The following is a 21,011-nucleotide window of genomic DNA, read 5'->3' as shown; positions in this document are numbered from 1 at the left end:
GATATGGCTGCACCTCACGGACGAGGCCTAAAATAGGCCGAAACGTACGTCTGGGGTTTTGCTGTTTCTCTCGTTCAGAGAGGGATTGCCTGGTATTTTGGGACTGCACTGTACTGTGAAGTCAGGATCAGACTGATATGCTTCAGGAAAGTTCTTCTCTGTGAAAGGCACATTTTGAGAAAAAAGAGGCTGCTTCTTGGGTGGTAACTAGCCATAGAACAAGCTATTATGCTATTGTTCGTTCCCAGGTTGAGCGCTTCTCTCTTTTTATTTATGCAAATTATGACACTTAGGGAAGTCTCCCTAAGTGTGATTCAGGGGATCCAGACGTGGACCCGTTGCTCAGTGTGCCTAGAGGGATATGGCTGCACCTCACTGACGAGGCCCACAATAGGCCAAAACATACGTCTGGGGTTTTGCTGTATCTCTCGTTCAGAGAGGAATTGCCTGGTATTTTGGGACTGCACTGTACTGTGAAGTCAGGATCAGACTGATATGCTTCAGGAAAGTTCTTCTCTGTGAAAGGCACATTTTAAGAAAAAAGAGGCTGCTTCTTGGGTGGTAACTAGCCATAGAACAAGCTATTATGCTATTGTTCGTTCCCAGGTTGAGCGCTTCTCTCTTTTTATTTATGCAAATTATGACACTTAGGGAAATCTCCCTAAGTGTGATGTGGGAATCCAGACGTGGACCCGTTGCTCAGTGTACCTAGAGGGATATGGCTGCACCTCACGGACGAGGCCCACAATAGGCCGAAACGTACGTCTGGGGTTTTGCTGTTTCTCTCGTTCAGAGAGGGATTGCCTGGTATTTTGGGACTGCACTGTACTGTGAAGTCAGGATCAGACTGATATGCTTCAGGAAAGTTCTTCTCTGTGAAAGGCACATGTTGAGAAAAAAGAGGCTGCTTCTTGGGTGGTAACTAGTCATAGAACAAGCTATTATGCTATTGTTCGTTCCCAGGTTGAGCGCTTCTCTCTTTTTATTTATGTAGATATTAGACATTGCCTATGAGATTGCCCGAAAATAAGGCAGTACTGGGGCAAGATTAATTTTTGGTTGAATAATACACTCCAAAACAATTTTAAGCTTACCCCTTATGTATTTTTTCTGTTCCTTAAACCTACAACTGCAGCTGATAAATATGGCTATTTTGGCAACACGCAATTTAATTCTCAGAGACTGGAGATCTTCAGGGGCACCCAGTATATCAGAATTTGTGAATGTCATGAAATTACAAATGACAGTAGAATTGCAAGACAATAAATTATTGCAGGCAATTTTGATTTAATTCATATCTCCATAGCAGAAAAGTGCATTTTTACTGATAATTATTGAAGAGGTGCTTCCAGAACAATGATAGGATATAGCTATTGTTTGGTGAGGCCCCCAAGGAGCTTTAGGAGTATGAGTTATAAATTATATATATATATATTCTCCTTCTCTCGCTCTTGTCTATTTATGGGCAAGAGTACAATACAATTTAATCCAAATATGGTGTTAGAGACGCTGAAGTAGGTTTAATGTCTTAATTATATGGTGGTAAAAAAGTCGCCCTAGCAGTTAAGTGTTTAGTTTTTGTAGATATATAAATTTAAGTTAATTTAATATCGACTTCAGGGTGGAATAAGTGAATGTAGGATTTTTATTGCAGATTGGGAGCTGCGTCTCCACGACTGATGTAATCTGGATTATTTTATGTTTCTGCTATGTTTTTTTGTTATTGTTTTTTTTTTCTTTATTCCTTTTATGTGTGGTGATAATTGTCAAAAAGGAAAAAAAAACGATAAATAAATATTTTTTTTTTTAAAAAAAAAGGAAAGCCCAGGAGCAGCAAAGAACCTAGGTTCTAGCTGCTGATTGGTGCCTGCATATATATACCGATTGTCAATGGCTCACCCATGCGTTCGGTTTAGAAACCAGTAGTGCATTGCTGCTCCGTCAACTAACGATACCAAGAGAATGAAGTAAATTTGAAGTAAACTGAAAAGTTGTTTAAAATTGTATGATCTACCTAAATCATCAGTTTTGAGTTTTATGTCCCTTCAATATCATTAATTGTGTAAGTTGATGTAATATGAATAAGTGAGAACATTTATAAGAGGCATTCACTTCTAATAACTAAATCGGTGGTTATTTTTTCTATATCAGACATTTCAGCATTTGAAATATTAAAGGACCACTAAACCCAAAATCTTTCTTTCACGATTCAGATAGAGAATAGAAATTTAAACAACATTGCAATTTACTTCCATTATTTATTTTGCTTCATTTTTTAAATATCCTTAGTTGAAGAAAAAGCAATGCACATGGTGAGCCAATCACACAAGGCTTCTATGTGCAGCAACCAATCAGCAGCTAGTGAGCATATTTAGATATGCTTTTCATCAAAGAATATCAAGAGAATAAAACAAATGAGATAATATAAGTAAATTAGAAAGATGTTTAAAATTGCATTCTCTTTCTAAATCATAAAAGAAAAAATGTGGGTGGCATGTCCCTTTAAATACATATCTTGTCACAATGCCCTTAAAGGGGCAATAAACACTTTGAGATGGTAATATCAAATGATAAATCGTATATATAAAAAAACTCTACAATATACGTTCATTATTTATTTTGTCCCCTTTTCCTGTAATACCATTCTGAAATTATGAGCTTTTCAGTTTGTTAGAAATAGAAGTGCAGAAAACTGTCCCTAATTGGCTACAGCAGAGAAGCTAACCTAAATTACAATATGTCAGCTCCTATTGTTTTATAAGACTTTAGACTTACTTTGTCAATATTTAAACAACTAATGAAACTTTAAATAATACATCTATATGTTATTCTCAGACTAATCTTTTCTTTAACTGTATCATTTTATCTAGCATTTATTTAGTGTTTAATGTCCCTTTAAACATGTCTCTAGTGCACAGCAACAATATTTATTTTAAAACAGACAATGACACATAGTTATCTAAATAGAAAATACTTGCTTGAAAGGTTTTGAAAAAAGAATAAAATATGTCTAGCAAGTGGGTTAAACGCTGAGGAATATAGTATGTCTGCAATCATTTTTCCAGCCCCCCTCCATTCTCAAATCCCCACTGAGCTGCACACTTCATATGCCCTGGCAACTTGCCCAGACTGTCTGTACTAAAAAAAAGAAGCATACTGAACTATGCTCACTAATTTTATACCATACTGGAACTGCAGCTATGCGATGAAAAGAAAGGGCCGCCGGGGAGCTAAATACTTCACTATCTTGCTTTGGAGAGGGCTAATCTGTCTGAACCATAGGTTCCTGAATGATGTTCTATCAATGAACAATGATTCTTCTAGAGGAGGAGAAAAGTCAAAACAGATGCAAGAATGTGACAGCTCTTGAACACCAGTTGAGAAATGGAAGATATCTGCACATACTGCTATAAATATAGATCTTAAATTGCAGCGTAACACAACCCTGTTCTGTTTCCTGTTCTGCTGAGGATGTTTTTCCTTTGGAGAAACATAGATATGATGTACAACACAGACATCTAATACGTAAGCCAAGACTGAGACTATAATAGTGCATAAGCAGAGGACATAACCAAAACAAAACAGGTATTCATCATTCTATGGGGAAACCGTATTGCAGTTGCTCTCATGTTTTTACTAAACAGGTTAACGTGTTTAAATATACTACTCAGTTTTTTCTGCCTCATTCATGTGTTCCTAAAAATACAAAACGTTTGTATGTATGTATGTATGTATATATATAAATATAAATATATATATCAGGGGCGTATTTAGGTTTTGTGCTGCCCTAGGCATTCAGAATCCTGCTGCCCCCCCCCCCACAGATTTAGGTCATTTTTTGACATAATTTTTTTGGTTAGGGAGTTGTGATTTTTTTTTTTCTGCTGCATTTTAAAATTATATTTTCCCCATCCAGGGCTCGTAAAAAGCTTGCATACAGTCTCAGGTAGGTTGAATTAGCACATGTGAGCAGTAACGCCACGGCAAGGCTTCAACCATTGTTACCGGCCATTCACACACCTTTCATATCTCCTTTTACACATGATACACTATAGTAGTACACCTTCTGCTAAAAGACACACATATCTGGGCACAGAGCTATCCCCTGCTCCTAAAGCAAATACTTATCAAGGAACATACCTAAGTATCATGTTATCCTAAAAAAGCACATACATTACAGGGCACCTAGCTATCTGCTCCTAACATGCACACATATTAAGGCCCATACTTATTCTCTATTCCTAAAGTAAATACATATCAGGACACATACCTACCCCTACTCATAAAGCAGATATGACATATGACACATACTAACCAAATATCACACAGCACACACACAGTCACTGTCACACTAATTGGGGGCACTTAATATGGATAACACAGAATGCCGAAAATATACAAGCAAATGTGGTTTTACACGAACATAACGAGTTGATTATCAATACCATGGCAGGCTACTTAAAAGGGCTACTTAAAAATATATATTTAACCCTGTCAGCAATATATAAATCATGCAATAAAAAAAGCGTGTTGTATATTCTCTTGTATTTTATATGCATATCATATCAGTCGGTCAAATGAAGACATTCTTCAATGCATTTGAAAAATATTGATAGAGGCTATAAATCTATAGATAATGATTCATGCTACCCCCTCCCTCGAACATCAGATATTACTAGAATCTCCTGCATAGAGCATTTCATACAGTGTGAAAAGGGGATATGAAAACTTTAACTGGAATTCACATTAGCAAGAGAAGGGGAATCTAAGCGCTGCTATAATTTCTAGTGTTTAAAGGGACATCAACCCACAATTCAGATAGAGCATACTATTATTTTAATAGCTTTTTACTGAGGTTTTTAGATGGTAACTTGGAACAAATAACATTAATCATGCCATGATAACAATTATAGAGACACATTTCAAAACAAAATAGTAACATAGTGCATTAGAAGTCTGTACAAAAGTAGATAATTAAAACAGAAGCCTCCCCTGAACATACTGTATATAATGATAATTCTCAGAAGGTACATGAGAAAATACCACTTTTGGGTCTTTATATTACTCATTATGAAAAGGCACATAACTGAACTCAAAGTAGTATAAGTTCAACTTACTTTTCCAAGCATATTGTGACAGCAATAATGATAAATTGCAATATAAATTATGATATAAAAATCATTGCTTGCAAGGAGGTATGAGGGAAGAGCTCTGGGTACTGTAATTGCATTGGGAATAGAATATTAAAAATAGGTACAATTGACTTCTATTGGAATAGGTATATCATAAGAGCTAAAAAGAATATTAAAGGGCTCAAGAGACCAATGTAGTGATAGCAGAATATTTCCTCAATTGCATTCCAGGAAGTAAAGGGACTGGGACATATATTGTGATGTTTAATAACTGTGCTGTAGTTTGTATAGGGTACCTAATAGTTAACTTAACAGCTTTGGTGGTGCATCTGTCAGATATTTCTGCACAGCCTATTGGTTTGTTAGATGACGCAATGAAGAACCACACAAATTCCATTTCAGGCTCTTCTAAATAAAGCTGTAGTAGCTGCCCCACTCAGACATTACAATAAAAATGTATAGTTGTCCTCAGAGAGGGACCTTTATTCATGGCCGTGCATGAGTGATATAAGATCTGCTTGCTGGATGTTTAAAAATTGCAAGCTGGATGGCGAGCAGTGTCAATGTGACTGCAGTTGCTTCCACTACTACAGCACTGCGAAATAACTGAGCCAGGTCTTCTTACTATATCACCGGCATCACGCTCATCATCCCCCCGCCCCTCCCCTCCTCACCCGTTCTCCCGCCTGGTCACCCCTGCCCTGCTGGCCCCCTCCCTCCTCACCAGTCCTCTCCGCTCTGGCCTCCGGTGACTGTCCAGTGTGTCCACTCCTGTCCGATGACGATCTGATCATTTGCGATGATCACTCACACACTGCGATCCTCACTGCCCTGGGAGGGAGATCACGTGCGCACGTGCGTGTCTCCCTCCATCCCTGTGCAAGTCAGCAATAGGGACAGGAAGGCGGGCGGCGGAAGTAACAGAAAACGTCATGTGACCTCGGCAAAAAGCCGGGTCACGTGACCGCATAACGTTTTTTTTTTTTTTTAAATTTACCGGAAAAAAAATAAATATATACAGTTGAAAGTGCCATTTTGCCGCCCCCCCCCCCCAAATCTGTCACTCTAGGCACCGGCCTTGTTGGCCTAGGAATAAATACGCCCCATATATATATATACACACACGTACATACACACACATATATATATATGAAAAATTATCTGTTTCTCCGGTTTTACTATTTATAGATTTGTGTTTGAGTAAAATGGACATTTTCTATAAACTACTGACCGCATTTCTCTCAAATTACGAATAAATATATTGTCATTTAGAGCATTTATTTGCAGAAAATTACAACTGGCCACAAAAACAAAAAAGATGCAGTATTTTCAGACCACAAATAATGCAAAGAAAATAAGTTCATAATAACAAACACAATACTAATGTTTTAACATAGCAAGAAATCGGTATTTGATGGAATAACCCTGATTTTCATTCACAGCTTTCATGCGTCTTGGCATGTTCTCCACCAGTCTTTCATATTGCTGTTGGGTGAATTTATGCCACTCCTTATGCAAAAATTCAAGCAGCTTGGCTTTCTTTGACTAGTGACCATCCATCTTCCTCTTGATCACATTTCAGAGGTTTTTAATGGGGTTCAGGTCTGGAGATTGGGCTGGTCATGACAGGGTCTTGAGCTGGTGGTCCTCCATCTTCACCTTGACTTACCTGGCTCTGTGGCATGGAGCATTGTCTTACTGGTACAGCTACTGATATGATAGTGCTTCATTTGAAAAATTATAGATATTAAGGATTAGAGAGCAAATGTACTAGATAATTAATTAATCTGTTTTAGAATATCAATTATCTTTGTTAAAGGGACACTAAACCCACATTTTTTCTTTAATGAATCAGATAGAACACTTTTCTATTTTAAGCAACTTTCTAATTTACTCCTATTGACAATTTTTCTTCTTTCTCTTGCTATCTTTATTTAAAAAGCAGGAATGTAAAGCTTAAGAGCCGGCCATTTTTGGTTGAGAAACTGGGTTATGCTTGCTTATTGGTTTGCTAACTGTATCCACCAATAAGCAAGCGCTATCCATGGTGCTGAACCTAAAATGGGCCGGCTACTAAACTTTAAATTCCTACTTTTTAAATAAAGATAGCAAGAGAACGAATAAAAATTGATAGTATGAGTAAATTAGAAAGTTGCTTAAAATTACATGCGCTATCTGAATCATTAAAGAAAAAATGTAGGTTTAGGGTCCCTTTAAGGCAGAATATTTATTTTCAATAATTTAAAGATGTGATATATATTGCTAGTCTTCCTCACACATATATAATGGTCTTAAACATTTCAACCTTTCTACCTAATTCTCATGGAACATTTTCTATTCTGCTGAGATAATCCATATGCTGGTCCTGCTTTCCAGCTGCCATCATATTCAGATGAAATATTCTGACTCCAGAAGTAGCAAACAATGATGTGATTCACATTATTGCTATATGGCATTACATAACAAAATTACTGTTAATACTTTAATATGAGACTGGACAACCACTGTTTCAGTAAGACTATTATCTAGTTTGAATTTGTCATGGCTACCAGCCATTGTAAATTCTACAGAGGATGAATCTACTTGAAGTGGTTAAAAACCTTCATGAACATGGCTGGTAGATCTAGGTAAGATTAGATTAGATCTAGAAGTTGAAGCTTCTGAGCTAGTGATTTTCTATCCAGACAGACGGTAATTTTGAGCTGGGCTAATATAACACCAGTGAAGGTATTGTTTCTCAGAGACATGACATACGTAGAGACATTTCTTGGGACTCATCGCAAATCTCAAATTCTTGAAAATGTCACAGAACTTGAGTGGTCCAGAATTTGAGCAATGAACCAATCACTGCGTGGTGTGTACAAAGAAGGTTTCTGGGTTAAGGTGCCATGGATTAGTAAGTGCTCTATTGCCAGATCAACTTCTGCTCTGACAGTTTGGATGAGAATGTGGTTCAGATAATGGAAGAGCTATGTTACATTCATTAGTTTTACAATGATAAATCATCAGAATTACTGATAGACATGCTTAATATTAAACCTGCAATATGGATAAGTAAAGGGAGCATATTTTGGAAAAAAAAATATTTAGTGTGTTTTAGCGTTATCTTTCTATGACAGGATTAGAGCTTATTGATCTATCCTCATAGCTCTGCATGATGGCTCAGATCTACTTGGTATCAAAAAATAGATTTGATCTGCTTTTGTAGCTAACACTACCTCTAGGAAAGAAAACTAAATATATGTTCTACCTACTATTAAAATGCATTTGTATTACTGTTAAAGCATTAGTTTTGTAAAACATGATAAGAATATTTATCTTTAAAGCACAAGATTTCCTTCTAATGCTTAAGGGACAGTGTACAATAAAGATCTCGAGCAGCTTGATTGCTGATATATATTTTGCACACATAAATAGTTTGATGTCCCCGTAAAGTAGACTCTTCTTTTTACTACCACCAGATAGTAAAGTTTATAACTACTATCAAACCAATGCCTCTAAGCTCCATTTATATGTATAAAGGAATATGGAGTAAAAATAGCGCACACTAATTACGGGAATAAAAAGCACACCAATCGAAAGCATTACTTAAAGGGACACTCAGGTTAAATTAAATTTTCATGATTCAGATACAGCATGTAATTTTAAACAACTTTCCAATTTACTTCCATTAAAAAAAATGTGCACAGTCTTTTATATTTACATTTTTTGAGTCACCAGATCCTACTGAGCATGTGCAAGAATTCACAGACTATACGTATATGCATTTGTGATTGGCTGATTGCTATCACATGGTACAAGGGGAGTGGAAATATACATAACTTTAAAATTTGTTATAAAAAAATCTACTACTCATTTGAAGTTCAGACTAAGTGCTATTGCATTGTCTTGTTATCTTGCATTTGTTGATTATGCAAATCTAATGTGTTGACTGGTTCTTTAATTCCATAATTTAAAACAACAAATATATTTTGAACACAAATTTGTGCTAAAGTGTCATTTTAAGACTTTAAAGCAGAGTTTACATTGTGGTAGAATGTAGATAATCTGCAAAATCCAGCATGGGCATTCGTTTTACACACAGTTTACATAATTACGTTTAAAAAAAAATCAGCAGGTGATCAGATACATTTTCCACATATATGCGAGTAACCAAGACGTTAACACTTTGTATAGTCTGTCAGTGGTTGGCGGGACTAATATTTACATACGTATATAGATTTAATAAACATAGCCATCATATCTCGTGCGACTAAAAATATTTATAGCAAAAGCGAAAAAGTGGCAATTATGATCGCAACATCTAGAAATGGTGTTTAGGAATCCTGCTTTCACAGCCTTTTCTTGTATATTATACTCACATTTTTGTGCTTGCAAGTTACAATAATTTCGTCTTTTTAAACGGGACTTCTTTTTGCACTTTTATTGTGAATGTAATTAACTATTTTTTTCTTTGCAACTGCACAGGTTTTTACACAATACACATAGAAAAAAAATCAGAATTTTCAGTATTTTTAACCTGGTGTCACTGTCATCTAGACAAACCTAGAAAAGTTGCAGCAACTTTTTTCTGGATATTAATTTCCTGTACTGCTCTTGATTTTAGGTGGAAACCTCGTCAAATTGCAAAACACTGTTTTCTCAATTAAGGATTATAAATCACTTTAAAAATACATTCAAGGTATTAAAAGTTATACAATATAATCACTGAGCAAACACACCCAGTATACCCATCATGCCTATATACAAATGACATTCATATTGTTTAACAATTATCAGGATGGATTTAGACTACAAGAGGTTAATTTTACACATGTAAATAATTATTTCCTTAGACCCTGTACAAAGGGATCAAGAAGACAAAACACCACAATTTTAAAAATAGTTGTTTTGTGATATATTTTAGCTAATTTTTGCCTGTTTGCCTTGGTGCCTTAGTGTCTAGATGTGTGAAATGTACGTTTTGCTCAATGTTCGTCAGGGGTAAAAGGTTAATACGAAGCAAATTTATTGTTTAGTGGCTCCCATTCATTTCAATTGTAAACTGTGGGTGATATTTTGGAAGCCCAAAGTGAAAAATCAGACAATGTAAACTGTGGAGGGACCTTTAGTATTAAACAAGAAAATGTTTAACTCTTTACAGTAGTTGATTTTTCATTAATAGCAACAATGTAAATGTGACCAATGTAAGCTACAGTTCTGGGCAGGCGCTAGACAAAGAACGCTTCCCTTAATAATATTAATAAGTCTACATGGAGAGAAAATATATGATTAGGATAAGTAATATCCAAACTGCATTTCCCAACAAAGGATATGAGGATTCAAGATTCAATCCCACCTGAAAAGATTACAATATGATCCAGCTTTTAAGGTGGTTTTGAATCTAAAGTTAACTTTACATAAAAACACTTTAAAGGGACAGGCTAGTCAAAATTAAACTTTCATGATTCAGATAGGGCATGCAATTTTAAACAACTTTCCAATTTTCTTTTATAATCAAATTAACTTTGTTCTCTTGGTATTCTTTGTTGAAAGCTAAATCTAGGTAGGCTCATAAACTGATTTCTAAGCCATTGAAGGTAGCCTCTTATCTCAGTGCATTTTGACAGTTTTCTTTACAGCTAGACAGTGCTAGTTCATGTGTGCTATATATATATATATATATATATATATAAATAACATTGTGCTCACTCCCGTGGAGTTACCTAGGAGTCAGAACTGATTGGCTAAAATAGAAGTCTGTCAAACAAACTGAAATAAGGATGCAGTCAGTAGAGGCTTAGATACAAGGTAAAGAGGTAAAAAGTATATTAATATAACTGTGTTGGTTATGCAAAACTGGGGAATGGGTAATAAAGGGATTATCTATCTTTTTAAGCAATACAAATTCTAGAGTATACTGTCCCTTTAAAATTAAAAAAGGCTGCACAGATTTAAAACACCTCCACAGCTGTAAACACATATTTTACTGCATTAGTTATATCTGATCTGCATATAATGTCTTAAAATAAAATCTGCACAAACATATATTGCAAATAATACTTTATGATGAAACAAATAGAATTACCTTTTCTTTGTCGCTAGCTTCTCTTGCCACAGTGGAACCCTGAAAAACAACCACATTAGAGCATTAGATTCTGCACACGTTCAGCGCATATTAATCGTGGTGTGAAACAATGGTTCGTTATAATGTTTTGTTTCTGGGAGGAAAAATATTGAACCATTCCTAATTTGCATTGAATAAAACTCATCTCTATCAGAACTGTCCGATTAAATGAGAACAAGCTGATGTACAGGCAAATAAACAATGCCTGGCAGTTACAAATACGAACATTCATTAATATCAGCACATAATGAATAATTACATTGACCACTTGGATGCACAGGCCATTTTTAAGCAGACTACTAAAAGCCCGAGAATCCTAAAAGTTTCTGCTGTATAAGATAATGGTTTTGCAGTCAACTAAAGTAGCAGCTAAAAAGAGACGTGTTTGTGCCAAGAAGAAATGGTTTACACTATGCAGTGGGTCTGCCCCAGATACCGTGGTTAATATTATTTACACAATTACTGTATACTTGTACTTGCCAAAATGCTTAAGGAAGCAACATTGTATATGCTGGTTAGAGGAGACGCCTGCACATTTTTATGGAGCATTTATTATGGAACTTATGCTTTCTAAAACATTTAGGGCTAGATTATAAGTGGAGCGCTAAATTATCGTACATGCAGATCTTTGGTTAATTTTCTAAAAGTGCCCCAAATGCCCTCAAAATACTCAATATATATAAATATACAAAATAAACAGATAGAGTCCAGCACTATTGAGCTTTTTACCTTGCTGTGTGCTCGTTACAATGGGCTATCAGCAAAAACCCAAACAAATACAGTCCATATGTAGAAAGTAACAGCACCACTGCATCAATATTCTTAAAGGTGAATTATTTCTTTATTGGTGATAACACAACCATTAAAACAGCGACGTTTTCGAAAACGGTCCAAAACGTCGCTGTTTTAATGGTTGTGATATCACCAATAAAGAAATAATTCACCTTTAAGAATATTGATGCAGTGGTGCTGATACTTTCTACATATGGACTATATATATATATATATATCTAACAAATATATATATATATATATATATATATATATATATAAATATATATAAATATAAAATATAATTATAGTTTTTTATTTAAAAAAAAAATAGCATTTTTTTAAAATAAAAAACAACTGCACTAGGCAGTATTTTGGGGTTAAAGTTGGCGGGTGTGGGATGTTAGACAAAAAAAAAAAGGCACTGAAAAACATAATTTATGCTTACCTGATAAATTTATTTCTCTTGTAGTGTATCCAGTCCACGGATCATCCATTACTTATGGGATATTAACTCCTCCCCAACAGGAAGTGCAAGAGGATTCACCCAGCAGAACTGCTATATAGCTCCTCCCCTAACTGCCATTACCAGTCATTCGACCGAAAACATGCAGAGAAAGGAAAACCATAGGGTACAGTGGTGACTGTAGTTTAATGGAAAAATTACCTGCCTTAAAGTGACAGGGCGGGCCGTGGACTGGATACACTACAAGAGAAATAAATTTATCAGGTAAGCATAAATTATGTTTTCTCTTGTTAAGTGTATCCAGTCCACGGATCATCCATTACTTATGGGATACCAATACCAAAGCTAAAGTACACGGATGACGGGAGGGACAGGCAGGCTCTTTATACGGAAGGAACCACTGCCTGAAGAACCTTTCTCCCAAAAACAGCCTCCGAAGAAGCAAAAGTGTCAAATTTGTAAAATTTGGAAAAAGTATGAAGAGAAGACCAAGTTGCAGCCTTGCAAATCTGTTCAACAGAAGCCTCATTCTTAAAGGCCCAAGTGGAAGCCACAGCTCTAGTAGAATGTGCTGTAATTCTTTCAGGAGGCTGCTGTCCAGCAGTCTCATAGGCTAACCGTATTATGCTACAAAGCCAAAAGGAGAGAGAGGTAGCCAAAGCTTTTTGACCTCTCCTCTGACCAGAATAAACGACAAACAGGGAAGACGTTTGTCGAAAATCCTTAGTTGCCTGTAGATAAAATTTCAGGGCACGGACTACATCTAGATTGTGTAGCAGACGTTCCTTTTTCGAAGAAGGATTAGGACACAAAGATGTAACCACAATCTCTTGATTGATATTCCTGTTAGTGACCACCTTAGGTAGGAACCCAGGTTTAGTACGCAGAACTACCTTGTCTGAATGAAAAATCAGATAAGGAGAATCACAATGTAAGGCAGATAACTCAGAGACTCTTCGAGCCGAGGAAATCGCCATTAAAAACAGAACTTTCCAAGATAACAACTTGATATCAATGGAATGAAGGGGTTCAAACGGAACCCCCTGTAAAACATTAAGAACTAAGTTCAAACTCCATGGTGGAGCAACAGTTTTAAACACAGGCTTGATACTAGCTAAAGCCTGACAAAAAGCTTGAACGTCCGGAACTTCTGACAGACGTTTGTGTAAAAGAATGGACAGAGCTGAAATCTGTCCCTTTAAGGAACTAGCGGATAAACCCTTTTCTAAACCTTCTTGTAGAAAAGACAATATCCTCGGAATCCTAACCTTACTCCATGAGTAACTCTTGGATTCGCACCAATATAAGTATTTGCGCCATATCTTATGGTAAATCTTTCTGGTAACAGGCTTCCTAGCCTGTATTAAGGTATCAATAACTGACTCAGAAAAACCACGTTTTGATAAAATCAAGCGTTCAATTTCCAAGCAGTCAGCTTCAGAGAAATTAGATTTTGATGTTTGAAGGGACCCTGGATCAGAAGGTCCTGTTTCAGAGGTAGCGACCAAGGTGGACAGGATGACATGTCCACTAGATCTGCATACCAAGTCCTGCGTGGCCATGCAGGCGTTATTAGAATCACTGATGCTCTCTCCTGTTTGATTCTGGCAATCAATCGAGGAAGCATCGGGAAGGGTGGAAACACATAAGCCATCCCGAAGGTCCAAGGTGCTGTCAAAGCATCTATCAGAACCGCTCCCGGATCCCTGGATCTGGACCCGTAACGAGGAAGCTTGGAGTTCTGTCGAGACGCCATGAGATCTATCTCTGGTTTGCCCCAACTTCGAAGTATTTGGGCAAAGACCTCCGGATGAAGTTCCCACTCCCCCGGATGAAAAGTCTGACGACTTAAGAAATCCGCCTCCCAGTTCTCCACTCCCGGGATGTGGATTGCTGACAGGTGGCAAGAGTGAGACTCTGCCCAGCGAATTATCTTTGATACTTCCATCATTGCTAGGGAGCTTCTTGTCCCTCCCTGATGGTTGATGTAAGCTACAGTCGTGATGTTGTCCGACTGAAACCTGATGAACCCCCGAGTTGTTAACTGGGGCCAAGCCAGAAGGGCATTGAGAACTGCTCTCAATTCCAGAATGTTTATTGGTAGGAGACTCTCCTCCTGATTCCATTGTCCCTGAGCCTTCAGAGAATTCCAGACAGCGCCCCAACCTAGTAGGCTGGCGTCTGTTGTTACAATTGTCCAGTCCGGCCTGCTGAATGGCATCCCCCTGGACAGATGTGGCCGAGAAAGCCACCATAGAAGAGAATTTCTGGTCTCTTGATCCAGATTCAGAGTAGGGGACAAGTCTGAGTAATCCCCATTCCACTGACTTAGCATGCACAATTGCAGCGGTCTGAGATGTAAACGTGCAAAGGGTACTATGTCCATTGCTGCTACCATTAAGCCGATCACCTCCATGCATTGAGCTACTGACGGGTGTTGAATGGAATGAAGGACACGGCATGCATTTTGAAGCTTTGTTAACCTGTCTTCTGTCAGGTAAATCTTCATTTCTACAGAATCTATAAGAGTCCCCAAGAAGGGAACTCTTGTAAGTGGAAAGAGAGAACTCTTCTTTTCGTTCACCTTCCATCCATGCGACCTTAGAAATGCCAGTACTAACTCTGTATGAGACTTGGCAGTTTGAAAGCTTGAAGCTTGTATCAGAATGTCGTCTAGGTACGGAGCTACCGCAATTCCTCGCGGTCTTAGTACCGCCAGAAGAGCACCCAGAACCTTTGTGAAGATTCTCGGAGCCGTAGCCAATCCGAATGGAAGAGCTACAAACTGGTAATGCCTGTCTAGAAAGGCAAACCTTAGATACCGGTAATGATCTTTGTGAATCGGTATGTGAAGGTAAGCATCCTTTAAATCCACTGTGGTCATGTACTGACCCTTTTGGATCATGGGTAAAATTGTCCGAATAGTTTCCATTTTGAACGATGGAACTCTTAGGAATTTGTTTAGGATCTTTAAATCCAAGATTGGCCTGAAAGTTCCCTCTTTTTTGGGAACCACAAACAGATTTGAGTAAAACCCTTGTCCTTGTTCCGACCGCGGAACCGGATGGATCACTCCCATTAAAAAAAGATCTTGTACGCAGCGTAGAAACGCCTCTTTCTTTATTTGGTTTGTTGACAACCTTGACAGATGAAATCTCCCTCTTGGGGGAGAGAATTTGAAGTCTAGAAGGTATCCCTGAGATATGATCTCTAACGCCCAGGGATCCTGGACATCTCTTGCCCAAGCCTGGGCGAAGAGAGAAAGTCTGCCCCCCACTAGATCCGTTCCCGGATCGGGGGCCCTCGATTCATGCTGTCTTAGGGGCAGCAGCAGGTTTCCTGGCCTGCTTGCCCTTGTTCCAGGACTGGTTAGGTCTCCAGCCTTGTCTGTAGCGAGCAACAGCTCCTTCCTGTTTTGGTGCAGAGGAAGTTGATGCTGCTCCTGCTTTGAAATTACGAAAGGAACGAAAATTAGACTGTCTAGCCTTAGGTTTGGCTCTGTCTTGAGGCAGGGCATGGCCTTTACCTCCTGTAATGTCAGCGATAATTTCTTTCAACCCGGGCCCGAATAAGGTCTGCCCTTTGAAAGGTATATTAAGCAATTTAGATTTAGAAGTAACGTCAGCTGACCAGGATTTTAGCCACAGTGCTCTGCGTGCCTGAATGGCGAATCCGGAATTCTTAGCCGTAAGTTTAGTTAAATGTACTACGGCATCTGAAATAAATGAGTTAGCTAACTTAAGGGCTTTAAGCTTGTGTGTAATCTCATTTAATGGAGCTGATTCAAGTGTCTCTTCCAGAGACTCAAACCAAAATGCTGCTGCAGCCGTGACAGGCGCAATGCATGCAAGAGGTTGCAATATAAAACCTTGTTGAACAAACATTTTCTTAAGGTAACCCTCTAACTTTTTATCCATTGGATCTGAAAAGGCACAGCTATCCTCCACCGGGATAGTGGTACGCTTAGCTAAAGTAGAAACTGCTCCCTCCACCTTAGGGACCGTTTGCCATAAGTCCCGTGTGGTGGCGTCTATTGGAAACATCTTTCTAAATATCGGAGGGGGTGAGAACGGCACACTGGGTCTATCCCACTCCTTAGTAACAATTTCAGTAAGTCTCTTAGGTATAGGAAAAACGTCAGTACTCGCCGGTACCGCAAAATATTTATCCAACCTACACATTTTCTCTGGTATTGCAACTGTGTTACAATCATTCAGAGCCGCTAACACCTCCCCTAGTAATACACGGAGGTTTTCCAGCTTAAATTTAAAATTTGAAATATCTGAATCCAGTTTGTTTGGATCAGAACCGTCACCCGCAGAATGAAGCTCTCCGTCCTCATGTTCTGCAAATTGTGACGCAGTGTCTGACATGGCCCTAATATTATCAGCGCACTCTGTTCTCACCCCAGAGTGATCACGCTTACCTCTTAGTTCTGGTAATTTAGCCAAAACTTCAGTCATAACAGTAGCCATATCCTGTAATGTGATTTGTAATGGCCGCCCAGATGTACTCGGCGCTACAATATCACGCACCTCCCGAGCGGGAGATGCAGGTACTGACACGTGAGGCGAGTTAGTCGGCATAACTCTCCCCTCGTTGTTTGGTGAAATATGTTCAATTTGTACAGATTGACTTTTATTTAAAGTAGCATCAATACAGTTAGTACATAAATTTCTATTGGGCTCCACTTTGGCTTTAGCACATATAGCACAGATATCTTCCTCTGAATCAGACATGTTTAACACACTAGCAAATAAACTAGCAACTTGGAAATACTTTTCAAGTAATTTACTATAATATGAAAACGTACTGTGCCTATAAGAAGCACAGAAAAAGTTATGACAGTTGAAAATTAATAAACTGAAAAGTTATAGCATCAAATCTTTGTAAAAAACACAATTTTAGCAAAGGATTGCTCCCATTAGCAAAGGATAACTAACCCTGATAGCAGAAAAAAAAAAAAAAATACAGAAATAAACTTTTTTTTTTTTTATCACAGTCAACTACAATCTCACAGCTCTGCTGTGAGTGATTACCTCCCTCAAAACAAGTTTTGAAGACCCCTGAGTTCTGTAGAGATGAACCGGATCATGCAGGGAAGACAATAAACTTCTGACTGAATTTTTTGATGCGTAGCAAAAGCACCAAAAAAGGTCCCTCCCCCTCACACATAACAGTGAGAGAGATCAGTAAACTGTCATAAATTAAATAAAACGACTGCCAAGTGGAAAAAAATAGTGCCCAAAACATTTTTTCACCCAGTACCTCAGAAAATTAAACGATTTTACATGCCAGCAAAAAACGTTTAACATTAATAAATTGAGTGTTATTAAAAAGCCTGTTGCTAGTCCCTGCAAATTAGGCTAAAGTTTTATGCATACAGTATAATTCCAGTGAAGTGCCATTCCCCAGAATACTGAAGTGTAAAATATACATACATGACAGCCTGATACCAGTTGCTGCTACTGCATTTAAGGCTGAGTTTACATTATATCGGTATGGCAGAATTTTCTCATCAATTCCATTGTCAGAAAATAATAAGCTGCTACATACCTCTTTGCAGATTAATCTGCCCGCTGTCCCCTGATCTGAAGTTTACCTCTCCTCAGATGGCCGAGAAACAGCAATATGATCTTAACTACTCCGGCTAAAATCATAGAAAAACTCAGGTAGATTCTTCTTCAAATTCTACCAGAGAAGGAATAACACACTCCGGTGCTATTATAAAATAACAAACTTTTGATTGAAGGTATGAAACTAAGTATAATCACCACAGTCCTCTCACACATCCTATCTATTCGTTGGGTGCAAGAGAATGACTGGTAATGGCAGTTAGGGGAGGAGCTATATAGCAGCTCTGCTGGGTGAATCCTCTTGCACTTCCTGTTGGGGAGGAGTTAATATCCCATAAGTAATGGATGATCCGTGGACTGGATACACTTAACAAGAGAAAGTGCCTTTACATTTTGGTCTATGGGAACTGTGTGTTCCCTGTAAATATATATGTACAGTATATATAAATGAAAAGTACTCCTGGTCAGCGCTGCGGAATATGTTGGCGCTTTATAAATAAAGTATAATATATATATATATTATATATGTATATATATATATATATAAGATCTGCTGCCCATCGCTGCGCTAGTTCTCATGCGCACTCTCATGATCGAAATTCTTCGGTGCAATGCAAACGCGAAGTTGCGTTCGCATTGCACTTAACTCATAATACCAACGCATATTAGCGTTCGCTATTACTCAATTGAGTGCAAATATAGCTTTAGCGTAAGCGATATTTTGCGCTCAACTCCTAATCGGGCCCATAGTTTGTTAATACTGATATAACGGTTTTACATTATCACTTATTTGATATATCTCCATATTAGATTGTGACTCGCTAGAAATATAAGTTTGCCTTGTGCCCTTATTCCCTCCTGATTAACCCTATTTTGGTTGATAACTGGTTTTCTGAAGACAATGTTTCCTGAGTAAGAATTGTGGAGTTACACATTTGTGTTAAAGAAATAGAGTGTTTTCTTTTTACATGCATGTTTATTTTTCTTGATATATGATAGTCCTTAGGTTTTTGCCTGCACCTATATGCAGGAGAACCAAATACACATGTAACCCTAATTGCAGTGTAATTGCTGACATCATATCCCTGAAAAGATATACAAGCTCCATATTTTTACAAGAGTATATAGTGTAACAGCCCTTTGAACGCAATCCTTTTTCTGCCAAGTGCTGTATAGCAGCAAGTTTTCTTTTTATTATTTCCTCTTTTTTTAGCTGCTAATTTACAGAGCAGGTATTTGTCAAGAATGTTTCAGTAAAATTGATTTAAACTTGTCACAGGTCTAGACTGGAGTATAGGGACACTTTTGCTAATCTGATTTCTCTTGTTAAGTGTGTTCAGTCCACGGGTCATCCATTACTTATGGGATATATTCTCCTTCCCAACAGGAAGTTGCAAGAGGATCACCCAAGCAGAGCTGCTATATAGCTCCACCCCTCACATGTCATATCCAGTCATTCTCTTGCAAGTCTCAACAAAGGAGGTTGTGAGAGGAGACAGGAGTAACATTCTTCAATCAAAAGTTTATTATTTTAAAATAGCACCGGAGTGTGCTGTTTGTTCTCTCAGGCAGTATTTAGAAGAAGAATCTGCCTGCGTTTTTTCTATGATCTTAGCAGACGTAACTAAGATCCACTGGCTGTTCTCGCACATTCTGAGGAGTGGGGTACTTTCAGAGAAGGGAATAGCATGCGGGGCCCCCCGCCAATGAGGTATGTGCAGTAAATTATTTTCTAGGAATGGAATTGACTATGAAAACACTGCTGTTACCCATATGACGTAAGTACAGCCTTTAATGCAGTAGTAGCGACTGGTATCAGGCTGATAAATGTATGCACAGTTGAGTTATTTTCTAGGGACTAGAATTTAACTTTAAATACTGTTAGTACTGAAATAAATGTATGAGCCTTAACTGCAGTTGAAGCGACTGGTAGCAGGCTTAGTGATAACTTTGCATAACACTGGAAAGCTGTTTTTTAAAACGTTTACTGGCATGTTATTCGTTTTGTGAGGTACTTTGGTGATAAATCTTTTTGGGCATGATTTTTTTCCACATGGCTAACGTATTGCATAGACACCGTTATATCAGGTCTCCCACTGTTGTGATATGAGTGGGAGGGACCTTTTTTTTTTTTTTAGCGCCTTGTTGCACAGTTAAAATTCTAGCACAGTCTTCCTGCTTCTTCCTCTTTGATCCAGGACATCTCCAGAGAGCTCAGGGGTCTTCAAAATTCATTTTTGAGGGAGGTAATCAGTCACAGCAGACCTGTGACAGTGTGTTTGACTGTGAGAAAAGCGTTAAATCTTAAATTGATTATCCGTTTTGGGTATTGAGGGGTTAATCATCCTTTTGCTAATGGGTGCAATCCTCTGCTAATTTCATACATTTACTGTTTAAAATTGGTTGCTATAACCGTATTAGTTCGTTGTTATTTCAACTGTGACAGTTTTTTTTGTGTTTTTAAAAGCGCTGCAGCGTTTTTTATATTGCTTGTAAACTTATTGAAAGAAATTTCCAAGCTTGATAGCTTCATTGCTAGTCTGTTTAAACATGTCTGACACAGATGAATCTGCTTGCTCATTATGTTTAAAGGCCAATGTGGAGCCCAATAGAAATATGTGTACCAATTGTATTGATGTTACTTTAAATAAAAGTCTGTCTTTATCGGTAAAGAAATTATCACCAGACAACGAGGGGGAAGTTATGCCGCCTAACTCTCCTCACGTGTCAGTACCTTTGCCTCCCGCTCAGGAGGTGCGTGAGATTGTGGCGCCAAGCACATCAAGGCACTTACAAATCACTTTACAAGATATGGCTAATGTTATGAAAGAAGTATTATCTAATTTGCCTGAGTTAAGAGGCAAGCGCGATAGCTCTGGGTTAAGAACAGAGCGCGCTGATGATATGAGGGCCATGTCTGACACTGCGTCACAATTTGCAGAACATGAGGACGGAGAGCT

At 37.9% G+C, this 21,011-nt stretch overlaps 1 protein-coding gene across 2 annotated transcripts in view; it reads right to left on the bottom strand.

The window, feature by feature from the left end:
• The window catches only part of LOC128660219 (phosphatidylinositol 5-phosphate 4-kinase type-2 alpha), a 487,148-nt gene that overhangs the window by 54,938 nt on the left and 411,199 nt on the right, over positions 1-21,011 (bottom strand). For both annotated transcript variants that reach the window (XM_053713954.1, XM_053713956.1), the window contains exon 6: positions 11,200-11,238. In XM_053713954.1, coding sequence (XP_053569929.1) covers positions 11,200-11,238 — 39 coding nt within the window. The remainder of the gene's footprint in view (positions 1-11,199; positions 11,239-21,011) is intronic.

This window comes from Bombina bombina, chromosome 5 (assembly GCF_027579735.1).
Source record: "Bombina bombina isolate aBomBom1 chromosome 5, aBomBom1.pri, whole genome shotgun sequence".
NCBI classification, from domain to species: domain Eukaryota; kingdom Metazoa; phylum Chordata; class Amphibia; order Anura; family Bombinatoridae; genus Bombina; species Bombina bombina.
The sequence above is the reverse complement of the archived record's forward strand: the minus strand, read 5'-3'. Positions and strand labels throughout refer to the sequence as shown.